Consider the following 18,242-nt stretch of genomic DNA (forward strand, 5'->3'; position numbering starts at 1 on the left):
TGTGGAATCAATTTCAAACAAGTGGTACTGTAACCAGGAAGGTCGGCCAAGGCTGTCACAGAGCAACAACGCCTGCACAGGATCGCTGTTTGGCATTAAGTGCACGACGGCATAGGTTGACAGAGGCTCCTCAACTTGCTTGTGACCTTGCTGCTGCGTCTGGAATAAGAATTTCCAGACAAACAGTATACGGACATCTAGCAGAGAGGGCTCAATATGCCCGGCGACCAGTTGAGTGTGTCCCTTTGACTGCATCCAACAGAAAAGCCCGGTAGTTCTGGTGCTGAGCACATCAGTCTTAGGCACAGCAAGAATGGGGGTGTGTTCTTTTCAGTGATGAGTCGAGATTTACCACACAGAGTGACACTCGTCGAATCTTCATCTGGGAAGAGCGAGGAGCTCGCAATCATCCCTCCTACGTAAAAGAAATCGGCAGATTTGGTGGCAGAGGAATCCTTGTATGGGGTGGTGTAATGTTGGGCAGTTGTACACCACTGCACGTCTTCGATGCGGGTACTGTCAATGCACATCGCTATAGGGATGAGATCCTTGAAGCCTATGTGAGGTTATTCCTGGGTGCTTTTGGTCCAGATTTCATGTTTATGGACGATAATGCGCGTCCATACAGAGCCCAGATCGTTGATGATTTTCTTAAGGAAGAGGATATTCGACGTATGGACTGGCAATCGATGTCTCCGGATCTCAATCTTATTGAACATGTTTGGGATGGTCTCGGAAGAGCCATTGCACAGCGTAACCCCCTCCTAATACCCTCCAAGAGTTAAAAGCCGCGCTTTCGGAAGAATGGGCTTTGTTGCCCCAAGCATTTATTGACACCCTCATAAACAGTATAAAATCTCGTTGTGAAGCCTGTATAGCAGTGCACGGTGGTCATATCAGACAGGCTTTCCCCGAGATAAATGCTTTATCTCTGATTCATAATGTTACACTTTTTGATATACTCTGTTTCTTAATTCCGAATTAAAATCTTTTCCATGTTGTTATGTAGCTATGTTCTTTCTTCCATTGTAGTGTACCTCTGTGCCAAATTTCGTGGCAACACAGTGAATAGTTTTTCATTTTTCGCAGATTTTATGTTTGTGACCTTAATTTTGGACATGAGTGTAGATTATTTTCTTGGAGAACCTCTCCTAATGTTAGTAATGAACAAAATATTCGCTTTTCATTCAACAATTATTATTAATATTCACCTTTGAGCTGTAATTAGCATACATTCATTTTGAAATTTTTAATATTAAATATAAAGTACAGTCCAAATCCATTTCTTACAAAACCTTTAGAAATCTTTAGAACAACAAGCATAAAATCAAATTTAAAAACATCCAACTAAGTATAGCATATGAATACCCTGCTATAAACAAAATTATGAATGTATCGCAAAGCTGAAAAAAGAATAAATGATAATACGTCTTTATCCTTTTATTATTGCAAAATGCGTCACCTTTGCAAAGCCAATTCTTTTCTTTTTTCCGTGTGACCTTTTCTAAAGCAAACGCTGATACTTGTTACCAGTCTTGTAAATATAATATTTTGTCTTCATAAAATCTTTTGTTTTAAAATTTACTAAACATTTAAAATTTGGCATCCAGTAAGCAAATTTAATGTTTATTGTATTGATTTTAATCTTTAAAAAAATTGGTAAGCGCTCTTAGATCTGATGCAACTGATCTCTTTACTTTTCGTTTGAAGCAGTGTAGCCAAAACTGGCTGTTTCACCATTAACCCTTTGATTACGAATTAAAATCTTTCTCTCTTTATTTTCAACGCAAATGAATAGAACAGGTTCTGAATAAGACAATCTTTTTTAAATCATTTCAAATTGTTTTTAAACCAGAGGCTGGGACATAATGGTCAAATTTCACCCCCCCCCCAAAAAATCTATTTTTACAAAAATAAATAAATACATAATATTTAAACTAATTTAGAAAAGTTAAGGGGATGTTTATGTCCCATTAATAGTAAAAAGGCTAAACTCTAATTCAAACAATTAAATATGTTTGATCTACTGGAATTCATTTTTTAAAAAAGGACTTTTTTTTTTAATTTTTCTAAGTCGTTCGTTTTTATTTATGTAGTACTGAGATCTTGTTTTACTCTCCATGCCATTTCACTTGATCTTTTATCATGTTCTATGATAAAACGCTTTTCTTTTTCAAATAAAACAATCTCCATTAATACAAAATGTAAAAATTTTAATTCGGGATTTACAAAATTAACTTTTATCACTTTATCTTATTTATTTTAATTATACTTTACTTTCTACTTTTAGCACATGTCTTCAGGTTTTGATCGTTTCTTTAGCACAATTTATCCAATTCTGACTAAATTGTGCCAAACAAATGAAAAAACCTGAAGACATTAATACACAGAAAAACCCTCTAGCCTCTGGTCTATTATCTGCACAATTGCTGGCAGTCTACTACATTTTTATGAGTTTTCAAATTTGAAATTCTTAGTTTGCTAAAATTTGTCCTCGTATACATTCTGCTAACACATCAGAAAATATTTTCATACGAAGGAGATTTCTTGTAAAATAATACTTTTAATTAATGTATAGCTGAACATTTTAAAAATTACTATCAGTTATTTGTACAGTGTTTTTGCCTTAACAATGTTAAAATCCAAAGTTTTCAAAAAATATTCGTGTTATAATACTATTATTATAAGTATATATTATAGTATCTATGCAATGATTCAGTTCTAATTATTTTATGCCATATTTGAAATAAATTTTTAGATTGAAATTATTTACAACACTTAGAAAATGAGAATCTCGAACATACCTTCACACCTCACTGCGCAGCTATCTTCTATCCGTTTCCGACATACGTTGCAGAATCTTCTCTTTAGGTGGCCCGGTTCACCCCAACAGTGAGGAACAGGATTCTGTCAAAAAAAAAATATTTTGCATTTGTATCACTGGTAAGTAATGTTTTTATTAACGAAAATATACATATGGTGAACATTGTGCAATACATGACATCTGCATTACGTTCTTGATTTTACTGATGACTCTATACTGCAATATTTAAAGACGCTTAGCTGTAAATGATTCATTAGAATAATAGTTTGTTGCTGTTGCTGTTGCTGCTGCTGTTTTCAAATTTAGATATAGAGTGAAAACAAAAACAAATTTCTGAATTTGGAATTTTCGTTTCACAATTTACATGTTTATAATTTTGCAAAATATTATAAAATATTAGAATATCATTTCTCGCCAAAATTGAATAAGTAAGTTCTAAGTAAGTTGTGTAATGAAGAAAAATTATTAATTTTCCTTTAAAATTTTATTTATTTACGTCAGTTTGTATTAATTCGAAATTTAGAAAGCGCTACCAAAGTGAATAATGCGTTCGATTGGATTGCTGAGGGAAAGTATTCATTTCAGAATAACCAAATTTAATAGGAAGATGTTTTATAAGAAAAACAAAAATATTTGAAAATATTTTTAATATGTTTCATATATAACTTTTTTTTTTGTTATCCGTTTATACTATTCGGCATTTAATCTCACAGAAATAGTTTTTATGCATTTTCTCTCTGTTGATCATTTAGTATAATTAAATGTTTCCCTGGATTTTATAATACACCATTTATTTCGAAAAAAGTTATAAGAAAAATTTTGAAAAAAAAAATATTTTGATAACATCGAATTTGGAGATTCTTCAATTCATCGTTCAGTGAATTATTTTGCCATTTTAGAAAGATCACGATGGATTATTTTTACTAAAATAAAAAAAAAACTTAACTATATTCCCGAAATTATTTTCAATTCTTTTAGAAAATCTGACTAAATATTAAAACATTCACACAAAAATTAAATGAGCGTTTCGTACTTTCTTCTTTTCTAAATATAGACTAAAATGGAAAAACTTTTTATACTGCAGATTTATGACAATTCTGGTGTGAACCGCAAAAAATGTCGTAAAGATGTATATTATATGCCTATTGGTTTTTTTTTCTCAAATACTTTTCTTAACCCTGTGTTCAAATTACTTGCGCAATTTAACCATCACGCATAATATTGCAATATTATATAAGAAAAAACGTAAATTAAATCGATTTATTTACCAGTTACAATTGGATAATTATGTGAATGATACAATATCTAATAATTAGTTTACTGTATATTTTTTTTGGATAAAATAATTGTGCACAGTTTTTAAATATCTGAAGGAAAGATAGATCTGAAATATTTTTATAAACATATATTTAAGATGACATCTAATTACATTTATAACTTTTTAATTGTCTCTTCTTTTACTATATTACTCTATTACTTTTATCTGATTATCTCTTATTTAATTTCTGCAATAACAAATTGAATGCACCATTAAATATTTTTATAAATATTATTAATGGTTAAGAAAAAACAGCATTCAACTTCGTGTAATCAAAACCATTTAACAATTATTATAAAGGTAAAATCTATCTTTAAAAATATCACGTTCTTTTATTTTTAATTATCCATTAATATAAATTTACTTACTTTTATTATGCTTGGAGTAATAGTTGAACACGGAGACACCACTGTTTTGAGACATCTTTCATGAACTACGAAGTTACATACTATTTGAAAAGAAAAAAAATGAAAACATCTTAAAAATTTTAACATACATTTATGACAAGCTTAAGCTAATAACATAATAAATAAAAGTGTAATTTAACATATATTATTATTATTTCATTTATGATTTAAAATACGAGTACTTATTCCTAATTAAACTCGTCACTGAAAACTTTTCATTAAATCTTTAAAGATATCCTTTTAACTTGCGCTCTGTCTGATTTCCTTTCCGTTTAATTGTTTTAAATCAGAGCTAAAATTAAATATTTTTTCAAAAATTTTTAAAAAGTTCATATTTAAAAAAATAATAATAATACCTAGTACTGAATAATAGAACAAAAGTTACCAAAAACGTCGTAAAATCTTTAGATGTTTTATCAATGAAAAAAATAGAAGAATCTTTTTTCGGAATTCAAAAATAAATAAGATACTAAATTTTACGTAATATAATTGAAAAAATCAAATTAATGGAAAATGGAAATAAGGTGCACCAACACAGCGAATGCATGAATATAAAAATTCCGCTATGCAGTGTTAAACATTTTAAAATAATTAACCAAATTTTGGAATAAAACCCAATGACTGAAAAAGCCAACTTATAGCCATAATATTTAGAGAACATAATATTTAGGAAAATTCCGAATAGTTTTAGAAAAAATTCTGTTGTTTTAGAAATGTTAGAAACTATAATGCTAAAAATATTTCTTTTCCTAGAGCATCAAAATAAAATGGACAATGCACACTGAATATAGAATGCCAATAGAAACTGTCAATAATCTAATAATAATCATTAAATTAAGAAAATTGATTGAGTTTATTCTAAAATTTATTTATTTTTTTATTTGTAAATCTCCCGTAAAACAATTTTATATGTTAAATATATGCAAGAAAATGCTTGAAACAATATTTCAAATATAAATGCGCAATTATTACTAAAATAAAATGTTATAAGTACATGGATTATATATGAAGAAAAAAATAGCAGGTAGCTAAAAAGCATAATTAATGGTGGCTGAGATGATGATATACGTTAACCATATCTGTTTAGAATTCCTTGAACTGGTAAAGTAATTTTCACTGCAATACAATTTCTAGTAGTATTTAATACAAATCTCTAGATGTTTGCAGCAAAAGTTAGTATTCTTGAAAAAGTGCAGTCACAGACGATAGAAAATATTTTCTATCCGCCTTTCGAATTCTTCATCTTCAATTTCCTTTTTTCGTCTAAAATGTCTTAAAAAACCTTTTAAAAGTAATATATATTTTTTAATTAACGAGTGATCCTTATTTTAAAAAAAACTATTATATTTTAAAATGTTCTATTTTAATAATAATCTAGATTTCTCGGGAAGAAAACTAATGTTAACCCTTGGCACGATATCTCAGACTTTATAATCATATAAAGTCTGAATATACGATAAGACTTTAAAATAAGTAATTTATAATTATAAATCATTATTTATTTTGAATCACAATGCATCTTTATATAATCATGTTTGTATTATGTACCCAGTTACAAAATAATACTGCTTCTTTTATTCTTGAATCTATAAAAACTCACTACATGTTAATATCGCATGTCCTACTCCGCAAACATAATCGCCTTTTCCCTTTCTTAAAATATATCGCTTGATATTAGCAGTACCAAGAATTAATGTTACTTGTGTAATTTTTAGAAAATCTTTTGGAATTTTTATATCATAAAAGTATAAAAGGAAAAAAATAACACTTTCTCGTACGTTATTTTCGTCCTTCTTTAGCGTGAATGACGTTGTGGTAGTGAATGGGTTTATTGATTGCAGGAGGGATGGCCAAAACAGAATTCAGTCGATGCGCCTACGACATTCGTAAGGAAAGTCCACTTAAACCAAAAGGGGGAATGCGCTCAGAACAGAGTCTGTTTATTAAGCAACTCTGCCGGAAATCTGCATATTAGCTGAAAACTCGATTAGTGCAAACGATAGTTATTCTTGTGCTTTTTAGTATATAGCAAATATTTAATCAAGTGATTAGGTTTTTTTAATTAAAATTTGTGGGAAAAAAATCTTATTTTATTTAAGATATTTGCAAAATTTTGAATCCCTAAATTTGGCATTTATTTTGTTTTAGATTATACTCATAAATCATTTGATTTATAATATGAATTCATTTATATGAATCAATGAAATCATTTGATTTATAATATGAATTGAGAATCATTTGATTTATAATAATCATTTATTTTTTATATAATGCATTGAAATTTTCAAAATACAACAGTAATAAATCATTTGATTTATTACTGTTGTATTTTGAAAATTTCAATGAATTATATAAAAGTTTGGAAAGATATTCTTTTAAACAGCTCTTCAACTTATATATATGGCGATTTTTTTTTAATTGAAACAGTTTTTAAAACTCACGGAATATAAAAATTGCAACATAGATAATACTTATAAAATCATTATAAATAATTATTAATCTTTCGTTCTATTTCATTTTGGAGATTTTGGAAATATCTTTGTAAAATAACTTTTTTTCTATTGGGTTGCCGAAAAACATTTAAGCTTTTGCAGTTTTAGAATTTATTCCAGCATTTTGTTTGATTTAGAAATAATTAGTTTATTCGTATTTCAAAACATTAGTGTATTTTTAGGTAGAAGAGTGTATTACAATTACAGCAGTAATGATGCTTAAAATTCTCGTAAAAATTTCACTTAATTCATTCTGATAATCTTGATAAATTATTAGATAAAAAAAATCTTCTTGTTATTTTCATTAAACTTCTATACTATAATTTATTTTATGTTATTCTTTTTCTTATATGCATAAGAACAAAGGAGAGAGAGTTATTCCTCCTATAGATTAGATTAATTAAAATATTATGTAAGAGCTAGTGTAAGAACTTAAGATATGAAAGATGTTAAGATATATTGTATAAGAAGTCATTTCAATAAAATAAAAATCTTACCTCTTTTTCTCCAAAATTTATAAAGAACTTAACTGCTCCATAGTTATTTTTCTATAAATTATAGTTTAAATAATTTTAACAACATCGAATACGTTAATCTTCAAACATTCTCTTTGCATGAAACATATTTTAGAAAAAAATATTCTCTTTTGTGAAAAATCATAATGCTGAATTTAGCTGTAAAAATAAAAAATAACTTTTAGGATTAGAGATAGAATTATTCTTGAACTTCAGCAGTAAAGAATTAGAGTCAAAAAATTCATTTTCCAAAAAATTTGGAAAAGAAAATTCAGAATCATTGCTTTATGCTTTTGATTCATTCACTTTTCATCTTTTCATTTTCAAATTTTTATTTTACTTCATCTTTTTAATTTACAATTTTATAAAGTGCAAATTTCTATTTCGACAACTTGCATAATTACTTTCATATTTGTATTAATGACTTCTTTCTGTCACTTTTTTTTTAATTTTGAAAATACAAAAAGTAAAGTTTATTTCTATATAATATTTTACTGGATAAATTTATTCTTTGTAATTAGCTCATTATGACTTTTTTTCTTTTCAAAAAATATTAAATTTAACATAACTCAATATCAACATTCAGTTTAAGCTATATAACAATACATAGAACATAAATTCAATGGAAAATTTTGCAGCTGCCTTTCTATATTTGTCACCGAAAGTTACATCTGAAAAACGATTAGAGGAAAGTAATCATTTCTAATCTCTTCTCTAAGAAGTAATGTTCATTTCGAAAGTTATGGAATATATTTTGTATTCTTTTGAGCAAAATTTGTATTTATTAGCTTTCATAAAAAATTATAATATTTCATACGGAAAACTATTTTTATTGCGAATATCCTTTGTTTTAAATATTAAAATTTTCCCTGATTTAATCAGCAAAAATTATTTACCAGGCAGTCAATATATTTTTATTAATAGACGAAGTATTTCCAATAATAGACTGAATGACCAAAAACATTTTTGACCAAATAATCAAAGACGAAAAATTATTCAAAAACCACAAAGAGAATTATTCCGTGAATGCAAGTACAAAGTCACTAAAAAAATTTTAAAGATAAATTTATTTTTCATATACATGGAATGGAAAAATTTTTACATACGGCTAAAAATTCAGGTAGTTAATAAATTGCATCATTCCTCAATGGACATTACACATCAAGATTCCATTTCCAAAATAATCAATAAATGTTACCTTTACAGCATTTAGATATTCACAAACATTTAATATTTGTTATGAAATTTTTGTTTTGCTTTCTCTATCTTAAAACCTTTTATATCGAGATCCTTCTCTTCAACAGATATCAATTCTTTAAATTAAAAATTGTGAATGCTGTATTTTACATAAAGAATCTGCTTTCCTCCTAATTAACTTCTAACTGCATGCACTTTTATTCGAATAAACGTTTCTAACTTCCTGATCATTTCCGCTCATTAACTCCAAACATCAACGTAACAGAGATTCCAATATTAAGTTTTAATGTTCTTCAGGTCACTGAACTCATGGTCCCAATTCCGATAATGGATACCTTATAATTTTTTTCCATCTCAGTGGAATAGGAAGCCCCCTTGTTCGATTAAGATTAATCTTGTTCTGCTCTTTCGAACAAAGAGTGCAGCCAATCTGCGTGACAGAGCAGAAATCCACGATTAGCAGTAAGATTAGGCAAAATCGACTGAAATTCAAACTCTGCAAATGACTCCGGACCTCGTCTTAACAGTGTCAACCAGAACCCTCACGAAACGTGGAACAACAAAGACGCGAAAGTGTCTTGTTTCAAATTATCGGTAAGAATCACGATGAGTAATTCTTAGAAAAATTAAAGCTAACAACTCGCGTGATGACCCCACGGGTGACTGCCCTCCTCGTGCTCAAAAGCAATGTGTTCCAGAGATTGATCGCTTTCGAAAAAAGCCCTGTCTTTTTCTAACTAGCAAGTTTCTGATCGGGGAAAAGCCTTTAGTTGCATTCTTAGTTTTCCAGTGTGAAGTCGCTTCTCCAGGTGTGTATGACATCTTTCAGTTTTCCTTCAGTAGAAAAACTATTAGTGATTAAGTCTAGTAGCATTTGTATTTTTAGCAATTAGTATTTAAATAATATAAACGAAATATAGTATTCACCATTTAGTCATGCTTTCTAGCGGCTGCTTTCTTATTTTTAGATTATTGGTATCGATTTAATGAAAAGACAAGCCCAGTTCGATAAGCGGGCGCCTACTGTTTCGATTATCTAGCGGAATAATGTTTTATTTTTGTGACTTTCTGCTTGCCCAGTTTTCACGATTATTTTGTTATCACATTAGTTTGTTCCTTAACAGCCTAGCTTTGAAAATAGTATAAATCGATAATATTCACTAGATTTCAATACGTGAAACATTCAAGTTCATATTTATCGAATAATGGATTTTTTTTTATTTTTTTACAATTATTTTCAACTTACTATTGTTCGAAAATGTAAGTAAAATGACCATTTCAGTAATCTTTAAAAATTGTTATGATTTGTTTAATTAGATCAGAACAATTAGCATATACTCGCTATCAGTATTGTTCAAGGTTATATGAGAATAGCCAGCACCACTAGTAAAACATACAGTCATCTTAAATACCTAAAAAGATTTTTAGCAAATTATTTTACAGAACATATTATTTTAAATATATAACAGAAAATTAAATGCGATTCCAACTCTTGTAAAGAAACCGTAGTATGATATTTTTACTTGATTTTTTTCAGTAATTCACTTCTTTATTTTATTTTTAAAATGCATTCATGATTACACAGCAGCGATACCGTATAGACATAAATAATTTTATTATTGCCGTAATGTACGGAACCAATAATTAAAACAAAGAAAATTACTGTAAAATATCCTTAAAAATGCATTTAAAAAGTTGTTTAAATTTTGAAAAATTGTACGGATGTAGAATTGCAATCACTGAAAAGTTTATTTTTTAAATTTTAAAAAGATGAAAAATTAGTTTTGTGCAATAATTTGCTTCCAGTTATAGAGGAAAACGTTAAAATTTTGATTATTTTTAATAAAAAAATTAATTAAATTTTGATAAACTTTTTCTTAGTGAGCACTTATAATTAACAATATCAATGTGTGCCAAACTTGCTAGTTTTCTATTCAATCTACTAGCCTGCACAGTGTTTTGAAGGATTCATTTATTTATTTGCCAGTTAATTGACATTTTCATGCCAGGAGGGTTTATCGGTAAATATTTAAACATGCATGTATTAACGAAAAAATAAATGATGATTGAAGTAAGGGCTTTTTAAGTTAATTCATCAGGATTAAAAGCACAAATAAACTATAAACTTTAAGAAAAAAATCAAAAAATTTCGAGAAATAGGCTAAATTCTATCGATTTCCCATATTTCTTCCCAATTTCTTTCAGAACAATATAACTATAGAAGCTTTTATAATCTTATGATTTTACAGAACGTCAAAATTTTGTTTTGAAGTCTCTCAGTTGCACAAAATGGCAATATATAACAGACTCAAATTGTTAATCTCTACTTTTCCATGCCAATTCTTAAACTTCCCCTTAAGGTACTTCTTTTTGTTCCAGGATCATCGATTTGATTGCATATAAGATGGGAAGTGTAATTTTTGAAAAATTGTGTGCATTTAATAGGTATTTTTTTCCATTAAAGCATTTTTTCTTCCTCTGAAATCTCTGCCCTTATAAACCTATGGAAAAAAATACTCTATAAATTTTCAATTCTATTCTGTAAAGTAATTTCAATTTTTCGTTTTTAAAAAATCTTTTTACTTTATCAGACAAATACATTGACATATTAGTAGATAAATCTGTAATTAAATCGGTTATCGCAATTTGGGTGGCATCTGCATCAAGTAACGATTGTTTATTATTAACTAGGCCCTAAATGCGTCACTTTTCTAATCATTTCAATTCATTCACCGTAGATAAAAATCGAGTTGACTCTATAAAATTTCTAAGTGCAAAATACAGATTAAGGTGGAGCTTTAACTTTCCCACATCAGTTTAAATAATCGATTGAAAGGCGATTCGCTCAATAATTTTTATCTCATTTTTGATGGTTGCAAAGTATGGAGTCTGAAAATCGATCACATGATCTAATGACCTTGAGTTAAAGTTAAATTGCTTCCACGATCCTTCCAAGAATTGTTCTACATTTCCGATTCGTCCGCCTCTCTTTCAGGCTCTTTCGAGTATTACTTTTTCAGAATAAAATTTTTTAGCTTCTCAAGAAAAAGAAACCCTAATTTTTTAGGAATAATTATCTCATCCTCCAGGATTATTAAAAGATGGCTTAATGCATTATTCTGTTTTAAACTATTCAAATTATAAATGCATTGGCAGTATCCATTCATTTATTATTGCAAAATACCTATCACTATTGCATGATAAATTTAATCAAATCGTATTTGGAAATATTAATAATAATCGATAGCGTAACATATAATTATCCATTTCATGCACTAAAAACTGGATTGATTTTAAAGGCTATAATCATTCTAATATATTTTTATAATATGTAACAGAAATAAAATAAACATAATTATTTCTATTTTTGAAATTTATTGGTACTATTGTGCTTTTTTTTCTCTCTCTCTTTTTCCCCGAATGGTAAAGAATTAATTACCTTTTTCATCTGATAATAAATGATTACCGTTTTATTTTTAAAAATATATAATTTGTAAATACAAATGCAAAGAAATAACATTGAGTAACTATGATAACTATCACGCTGTGATAATAAAATGATGAGTTTTTTGTTGCACCATTTGAGCACCGATAATTATCAATAAATAATGTAAACTAAATTTTAAAAAAAACAGGCAACAGGAACCACCAATATTTTAAATCTGATGCTTCTGCAAAGGAAAAAGTTATTAAGTTAAAATTAAAAAAGTGATAAAACTTATTTATATCTTATCTTCTTATCATCGAAAATTAATTAATGTCAATAAGATATGTTTTAGGTTTAGTTTAAAAATTTTGGATTAATTCATTCTATAAATGTTACAGAAATATAAAAGTATTATCAGAACGAAAAGAATTGACATTCATAGCAAAATTTTAAAATACGCAATGTTGATTAAATTTTTAAAGACATTAAAAAAATTAGTCAAGGAATATATTTCAAAAACATCTGTAAGGTAATGTCATTTTTTTTTTCATATTTCTAGATTTTATTTTATCTAAAATATTGTATGTTACATAATTCAAACTATTTAACTACGAGGATGGGAATAATATTAAAAAAAATTGCATTGATTCTACTTATAGAATGCTAAAATGCTCTCTTATAATGCAATCAATAAATTCAATCTCTACTATAAAAGATTATTAAATTTCAAAAATGTTACTAGAGAAAATGAGATTGACTCTCTGAATAAAAATGAAAATCGTAAGCTCCTTACTTTATTATTGAAGAGTATAGATAAAAGTATCCATTTATATGAAGAGTATATCAGATGAACAAACAAAATGCAATATAATTAAGGAAAATATATGAAATCAAAACATTAAAATAATTATTACATCTTCAAAGAAATCCAGTAACAAACAAAGGAAGCTTATAGTGAGTGTAATTTAATCATGAAAGAGTTTGGGCAATAGTGTTTAGCCCAAACATAATGGTAACATTATGTTTAACATAATGATTTTTATATTTACTTAATGGCTAAATTAGACAATAAGATAATATACAGTTTCTTTTTTTAATAATAGTTTTTGTCCCATATATATGTTTTAATGATTCATTGGGAAGAAAGAATAGAAAAGGCATAATATATAGAATTTGTTTACAATTTTTAAGAAGAATATTTATAAATGTTATTATTTTATGTTATGAAAGATTAGGAAATGTCTTTATTTGTTCTGAAAGAATTATGAAAATGCTTAGAGAATAAAACTGGGTAAAAAAAAATCATCTGAAAATCGTAATGTGTAATTTTATCAAAATTAGAAAAAAGAATTATACGGAAATAAAATTAGTATCTTTAAAAAACCTTTTTTAATTTTAAAGAATTGTAAAAATAGTTATTCAATTTTATACTACGAAGGTATGTAGGAAAAGCGTTTCAATTTTTGGTGAATTTTAATCAAAAAATGTGATCAAAATTTCGAAATCTTATTCCCAGAGGGGCCCCTGTTACCCAAGAAATGATTTCGAACCTAATTTGATACATCTGATTTAGTGGTGTCCCTTGAAAAGCGTTTGAGCATTTTTTTTCTTCATGCTTGTCGCATGACTCAATTTGCGAGTAGTATGCTAATTATTAAATATCAGTTATCAAGTCAAAATAACAATCCATAGTTAATGAATAAGCTTCGAACGATACAGGAATTATGTATTTCTATTGTAAAAAAATTCGTTCATTTTTTTATTGTGATAATATAGCCCAATTATTCATTTTTCTTTCGTAAATTATATATCTAAATTCTGAATATATAAAAATATATTGGAAAAACATATTCGACACGTATTAAAAATTATATTTACTAGTTTATGGTTTTAGATACATAATATCAATGTATTCTTCCATTAGATCTTTCTTCAACAATTAGAACTTAATTATCTTGAAAAATTAATTAACACTTCACAAGTATTTGAAAGCGTACAATGTAAAAACTAATTAATAATAATTGCGGTGTTTTTTTAATTTTAAATCTAATATTTGACAAACGTCTAGAGATAATATTTTGCTTCATTCTTTATTGCTAACAAAGGACGAAAATAAGGCTAAGAAAAAATCATTTGTATCCAAAGATAAAGTGTGTGCTTTTTAACCTTATTTCTCTATCATTTATTTAAAGAATTTGTGCTTATTTCTAATATTTTAATCATTTAATTATTTGTCTCTTTGTAAATATTATACGATATGCAAAATCTCTAAATTAATCTTTCTCTCTCGCTGGTAGAGTATACACTTTGAATAACATTCTCATAAAGCACAAAAATCTAACATTACAAAATACTTCAGAAATTACATAGCTTCTATAAAGCAGATCATAATCCATTGGTACTTCCAACTATAACTGTTAAAGTATTTTAAATATGTGAAAAAATGTAACTATTAAAACGTGTCCACTTTTATCACTGTTGTCCTTTAGAATAACAATTTTGACTTTTTTTTTAGATTTTTTTTAAATTTATTATATAAATAAAATTCTACATCTACGACATCGGAGAATCCCTATAGACAATTTCTCTCTCGTCCATGCTCTCAAAACAGTTTTTTAATTCAAAAAATATTTTGTATTTCCAGATATAAGCTTAATTCGTAAAATTCCACATTACCTTAAAACTTAGAATCTATACGAACTTGCCCTAGAATTCATAGAATCGTAACTTGCCCTAGAATTCATAGTTTAGAGCAAAATTTGTTAAAACATTAAGGTTCATTAATAAAAGATATTCATTATTGTAACACGTATTTACTTTTAATTTTGTATCTTTTATACTTTTTCATAAAATGTAAGATAGAAAGTATTAACATATTCGATATTAATCATAATACGATGAATATCGAATACGTAAAAGAATTGTTTCATTGAATTACTATGAAGCGAAAATAGTTTAGTTTTCTTAACAATTTACCGAACAATACATTATAAAAAATGGCAAACAATAAACTTAAAATAAACTATTTATTAATATGGTAGTAAGATTTTAGTAATATATCTTGTCATTTAAAAAAAATCACTTTTTATTTTTGCGAAAATGATTATTTTTCTCGAATAACCTGGATATGTATTTATCTTTGAAATTGCTGCTTTGACATTCAATTTTTCACTTTTATTTCATTTTTTATCACCTTAACTGATGAATTCTGTAAAAAAAAAGTTTTTATTAATAATGTATTTGCACTGTTTTAAAAACATAAAATAAATTAATTCAATGAATTAACAAGCAGTTCTAATTGCGCAACAATTCTAAATTTACTATTTGATTTATATGAAATGCAACGTAACATGATTTATTACAAGAGAATTTTGAAGAAATGCAGAAACAAATTAATAATTAAATTGTTATGTTCTCCTTCTGTATTCCTTCGACTTTATGTATTCCTTTTTATATGTAAACCTTTCTACAACTGCATTTTTTTAAAATTCTACTATAAAGCGAATTTAATGAAAATGATAAAAAAATGCCATGTATGGAAAATTTATATGCTCATGTAAAACAAAATATTAAATGAAAAATAACTACTATCTTAATCATCGCAGGATAACTTGCAGCAGCTTAATATGAAATTATAAAACCTATTAGAAAATTAATTATAAGCATATATCATTTTGCTTCTATTGATTAATCTGTTCTCTTTCAGTTCTATAAAATTTCGTGCGATGAAATATATTTTGTGCATCTGACGAATAAAATACCATACATAGAATAGGATATATTATGAATTAGAACTCATGTCGGCGAATACTTTTTGGGGTTCTTTTTTCCCTTGTGCTAACTTTTTTAATTGGGAGTTAAAAAATTATTTCTACGGTTGTGTAAAGTTAGTTTTATAGATGCTTCTTTCATTATAAATAAATTTTTTCACCCGCCATCATCTATCAAATAATGCAATTAGGACTTTTCTTTTTTTTAGATCTGTTCTTATAAATTTTGTTAGTAACTGGATTTTATCTAATAAAAATATATACATATAAAACATTTACTATTGATTTAAGACTTTTTAAAATCTAAATGCCTTTTTCTAGGACAGCGAAATTAATAAACAGCAGAGCCTGGATCTCAACAAATATTCAGTTTTTCTGAATAAATTGTTTTAGAGTCATTTAGTTCGAACATTTTCTTACATTGTTGTAACACTTTTGGTGTTGCAGTTGCATTTGAACATCATTAAAAGCAATCATGTGGCAAAACTGCAAAAAAGTTGCAGCTTGCTTCTAATTCTTGTTTTTTTGGGGGTTTTTTTTTTTTTTGCTTAATTTTTTCGATCAATTATCTCAAATGTAACCTTGTTTCCAGAAGGTCCTTCAATTATTAAAGGGATATTATTATAAATTTTAAAAATACATCCTAATTTTTAAGAAATATACAAGTGCTCAGACTATGATAATTACTTCCGTGATATATTCTAAGAGTATAGGAATATTGGATTTCATTTCTAAAGATAGTTTATAGGAGTAAATGCTAACTTTATCAAGTAAATAGATAAGAATTCCCCTACATGCTTTGAAAAGGTCAAAAAGGTCAACACAATTAAATCTTAGATAAGCTTATTTCATTGCAAAAGAAATTATTTGAATTTTTTAAATATTCCTTCCTATTTCAGATTATCTCAAAATTTCTAATTGGTCATTTCTCAGCAAACTCTTAGCAGCTATTCTTTAAAATAGAAAGTCGATATTTTATCAGTACAAGAAACATAAAACAAAAATAGTTCATGAAAACATCACAATTATTTTTATATTATCATAAACCTATGCCTATTATTCTTTTTTAACAGCTTGAAATTAGTTTGAATTCTTTGTCAAAAATTTCAGGTAAAAATAATTCAATCCCCATAAATAATTTTTAAACTTGAAAATTGTGTTTGAACTACTTGTATTTTAACTATTCATCAACAAAATTTTAATATTTCAATAAATTAAGGAGATATTATGAGAAATAAAGCCATATGCTACCGATCTGCAAAATTTAAAATGTTTAGAAAATTGCATAAATAAAAATCATGAAAGCAAACTTATACAATTACGCGCATTTTCTAAATTAACAACATATTGACATGACTTAAAATATCATTTAATTTCACATGTACTGAAAAAAAATTCTAACACTATTATTTTATCTTGTATTACCAAAAACGTTAAATGCTACTTAATAATAATTAATTGATGTAAAAGAAAATAACCGTAGGTCTTTTTTAATTGCAATAATTTATTAATTCAAAAAATTATAGTTTCTTTTATAAATATTTTATATTTTCCCTTATATATTTATCGCTAATATATTTAGTTTTATTTATACTATTTTTATTCGTTTAGATATACCAATTTTTGGGAACAGCTTTTTTAATAGCAATAAACCACACCAGAATTTCTCAAAATAAAAGAAAACAACTCCTATTAAAATAGAGTCATTTAGAGTAATTAGGAACAAATTTTGAAAAAGTGTTCTTATGAAAAAAATATGTATGTAATTTATGTAAATACATAATTATGTTCTGGAAAGTTCATTAGGTAATGGCTTTTTCCCAATTAATTTATTAATTAAACAGTATTAATTACAACAACGTTCATGATTGCTCTAGTATATGTTCTCAATTAATAGCGAAAATACAGGGTAATTGGGAACACAAGTTTTACCATCTGATACAGAAGCGAATTAATTCGAAAAGAATATATTTGTAATAATAAGAAACCACCGCTTATTGTTTCACAGTTTATCTTACCAGCCATAGCCAAATAGCTTAAAAGAACTGGGTTTTTTTTTTTATTTTTTTTTTTTCAATAAAAATATATTCTGTTTCATAGCATACCTCATATATATTGTCACAACTATTTAATTTCTTAAATTTGGACTCATTTATAATTATTCTATCCTCAATTTTATTGGGAAATGAACAATCCTAAATACAAAAATGACTGGACATTATGAGACACGAGAAAGAAATATTTAAAATTTATAAGAACTAGTAGTTCAGTTATAAACTATAGAAAATAAAG

At 26.8% G+C, this 18,242-nt stretch overlaps 1 protein-coding gene across 7 annotated transcripts in view; it reads right to left on the reverse strand.

Annotated features, from left to right (window-relative positions):
• Positions 1–18,242, reverse strand: part of LOC129964330 (diacylglycerol kinase theta-like) — a 73,207-nt gene that overhangs the window by 45,695 nt on the left and 9,270 nt on the right. For all 7 annotated transcript variants that reach the window (XM_056079140.1, XM_056079112.1, XM_056079094.1 and 4 more), the window contains exons 2-3: positions 4,511–4,590; positions 2,805–2,907 (exon numbers count right to left, since the gene is read on the reverse strand). In XM_056079140.1, the coding sequence (XP_055935115.1) occupies positions 2,805–2,907; positions 4,511–4,590 (183 nt within the window). The remainder of the gene's footprint in view (positions 1–2,804; positions 2,908–4,510; positions 4,591–18,242) is intronic.

This window comes from Argiope bruennichi, chromosome 1, assembly GCF_947563725.1.
Source record: "Argiope bruennichi chromosome 1, qqArgBrue1.1, whole genome shotgun sequence".
Lineage (NCBI taxonomy): Eukaryota > Metazoa > Arthropoda > Arachnida > Araneae > Araneidae > Argiope > Argiope bruennichi.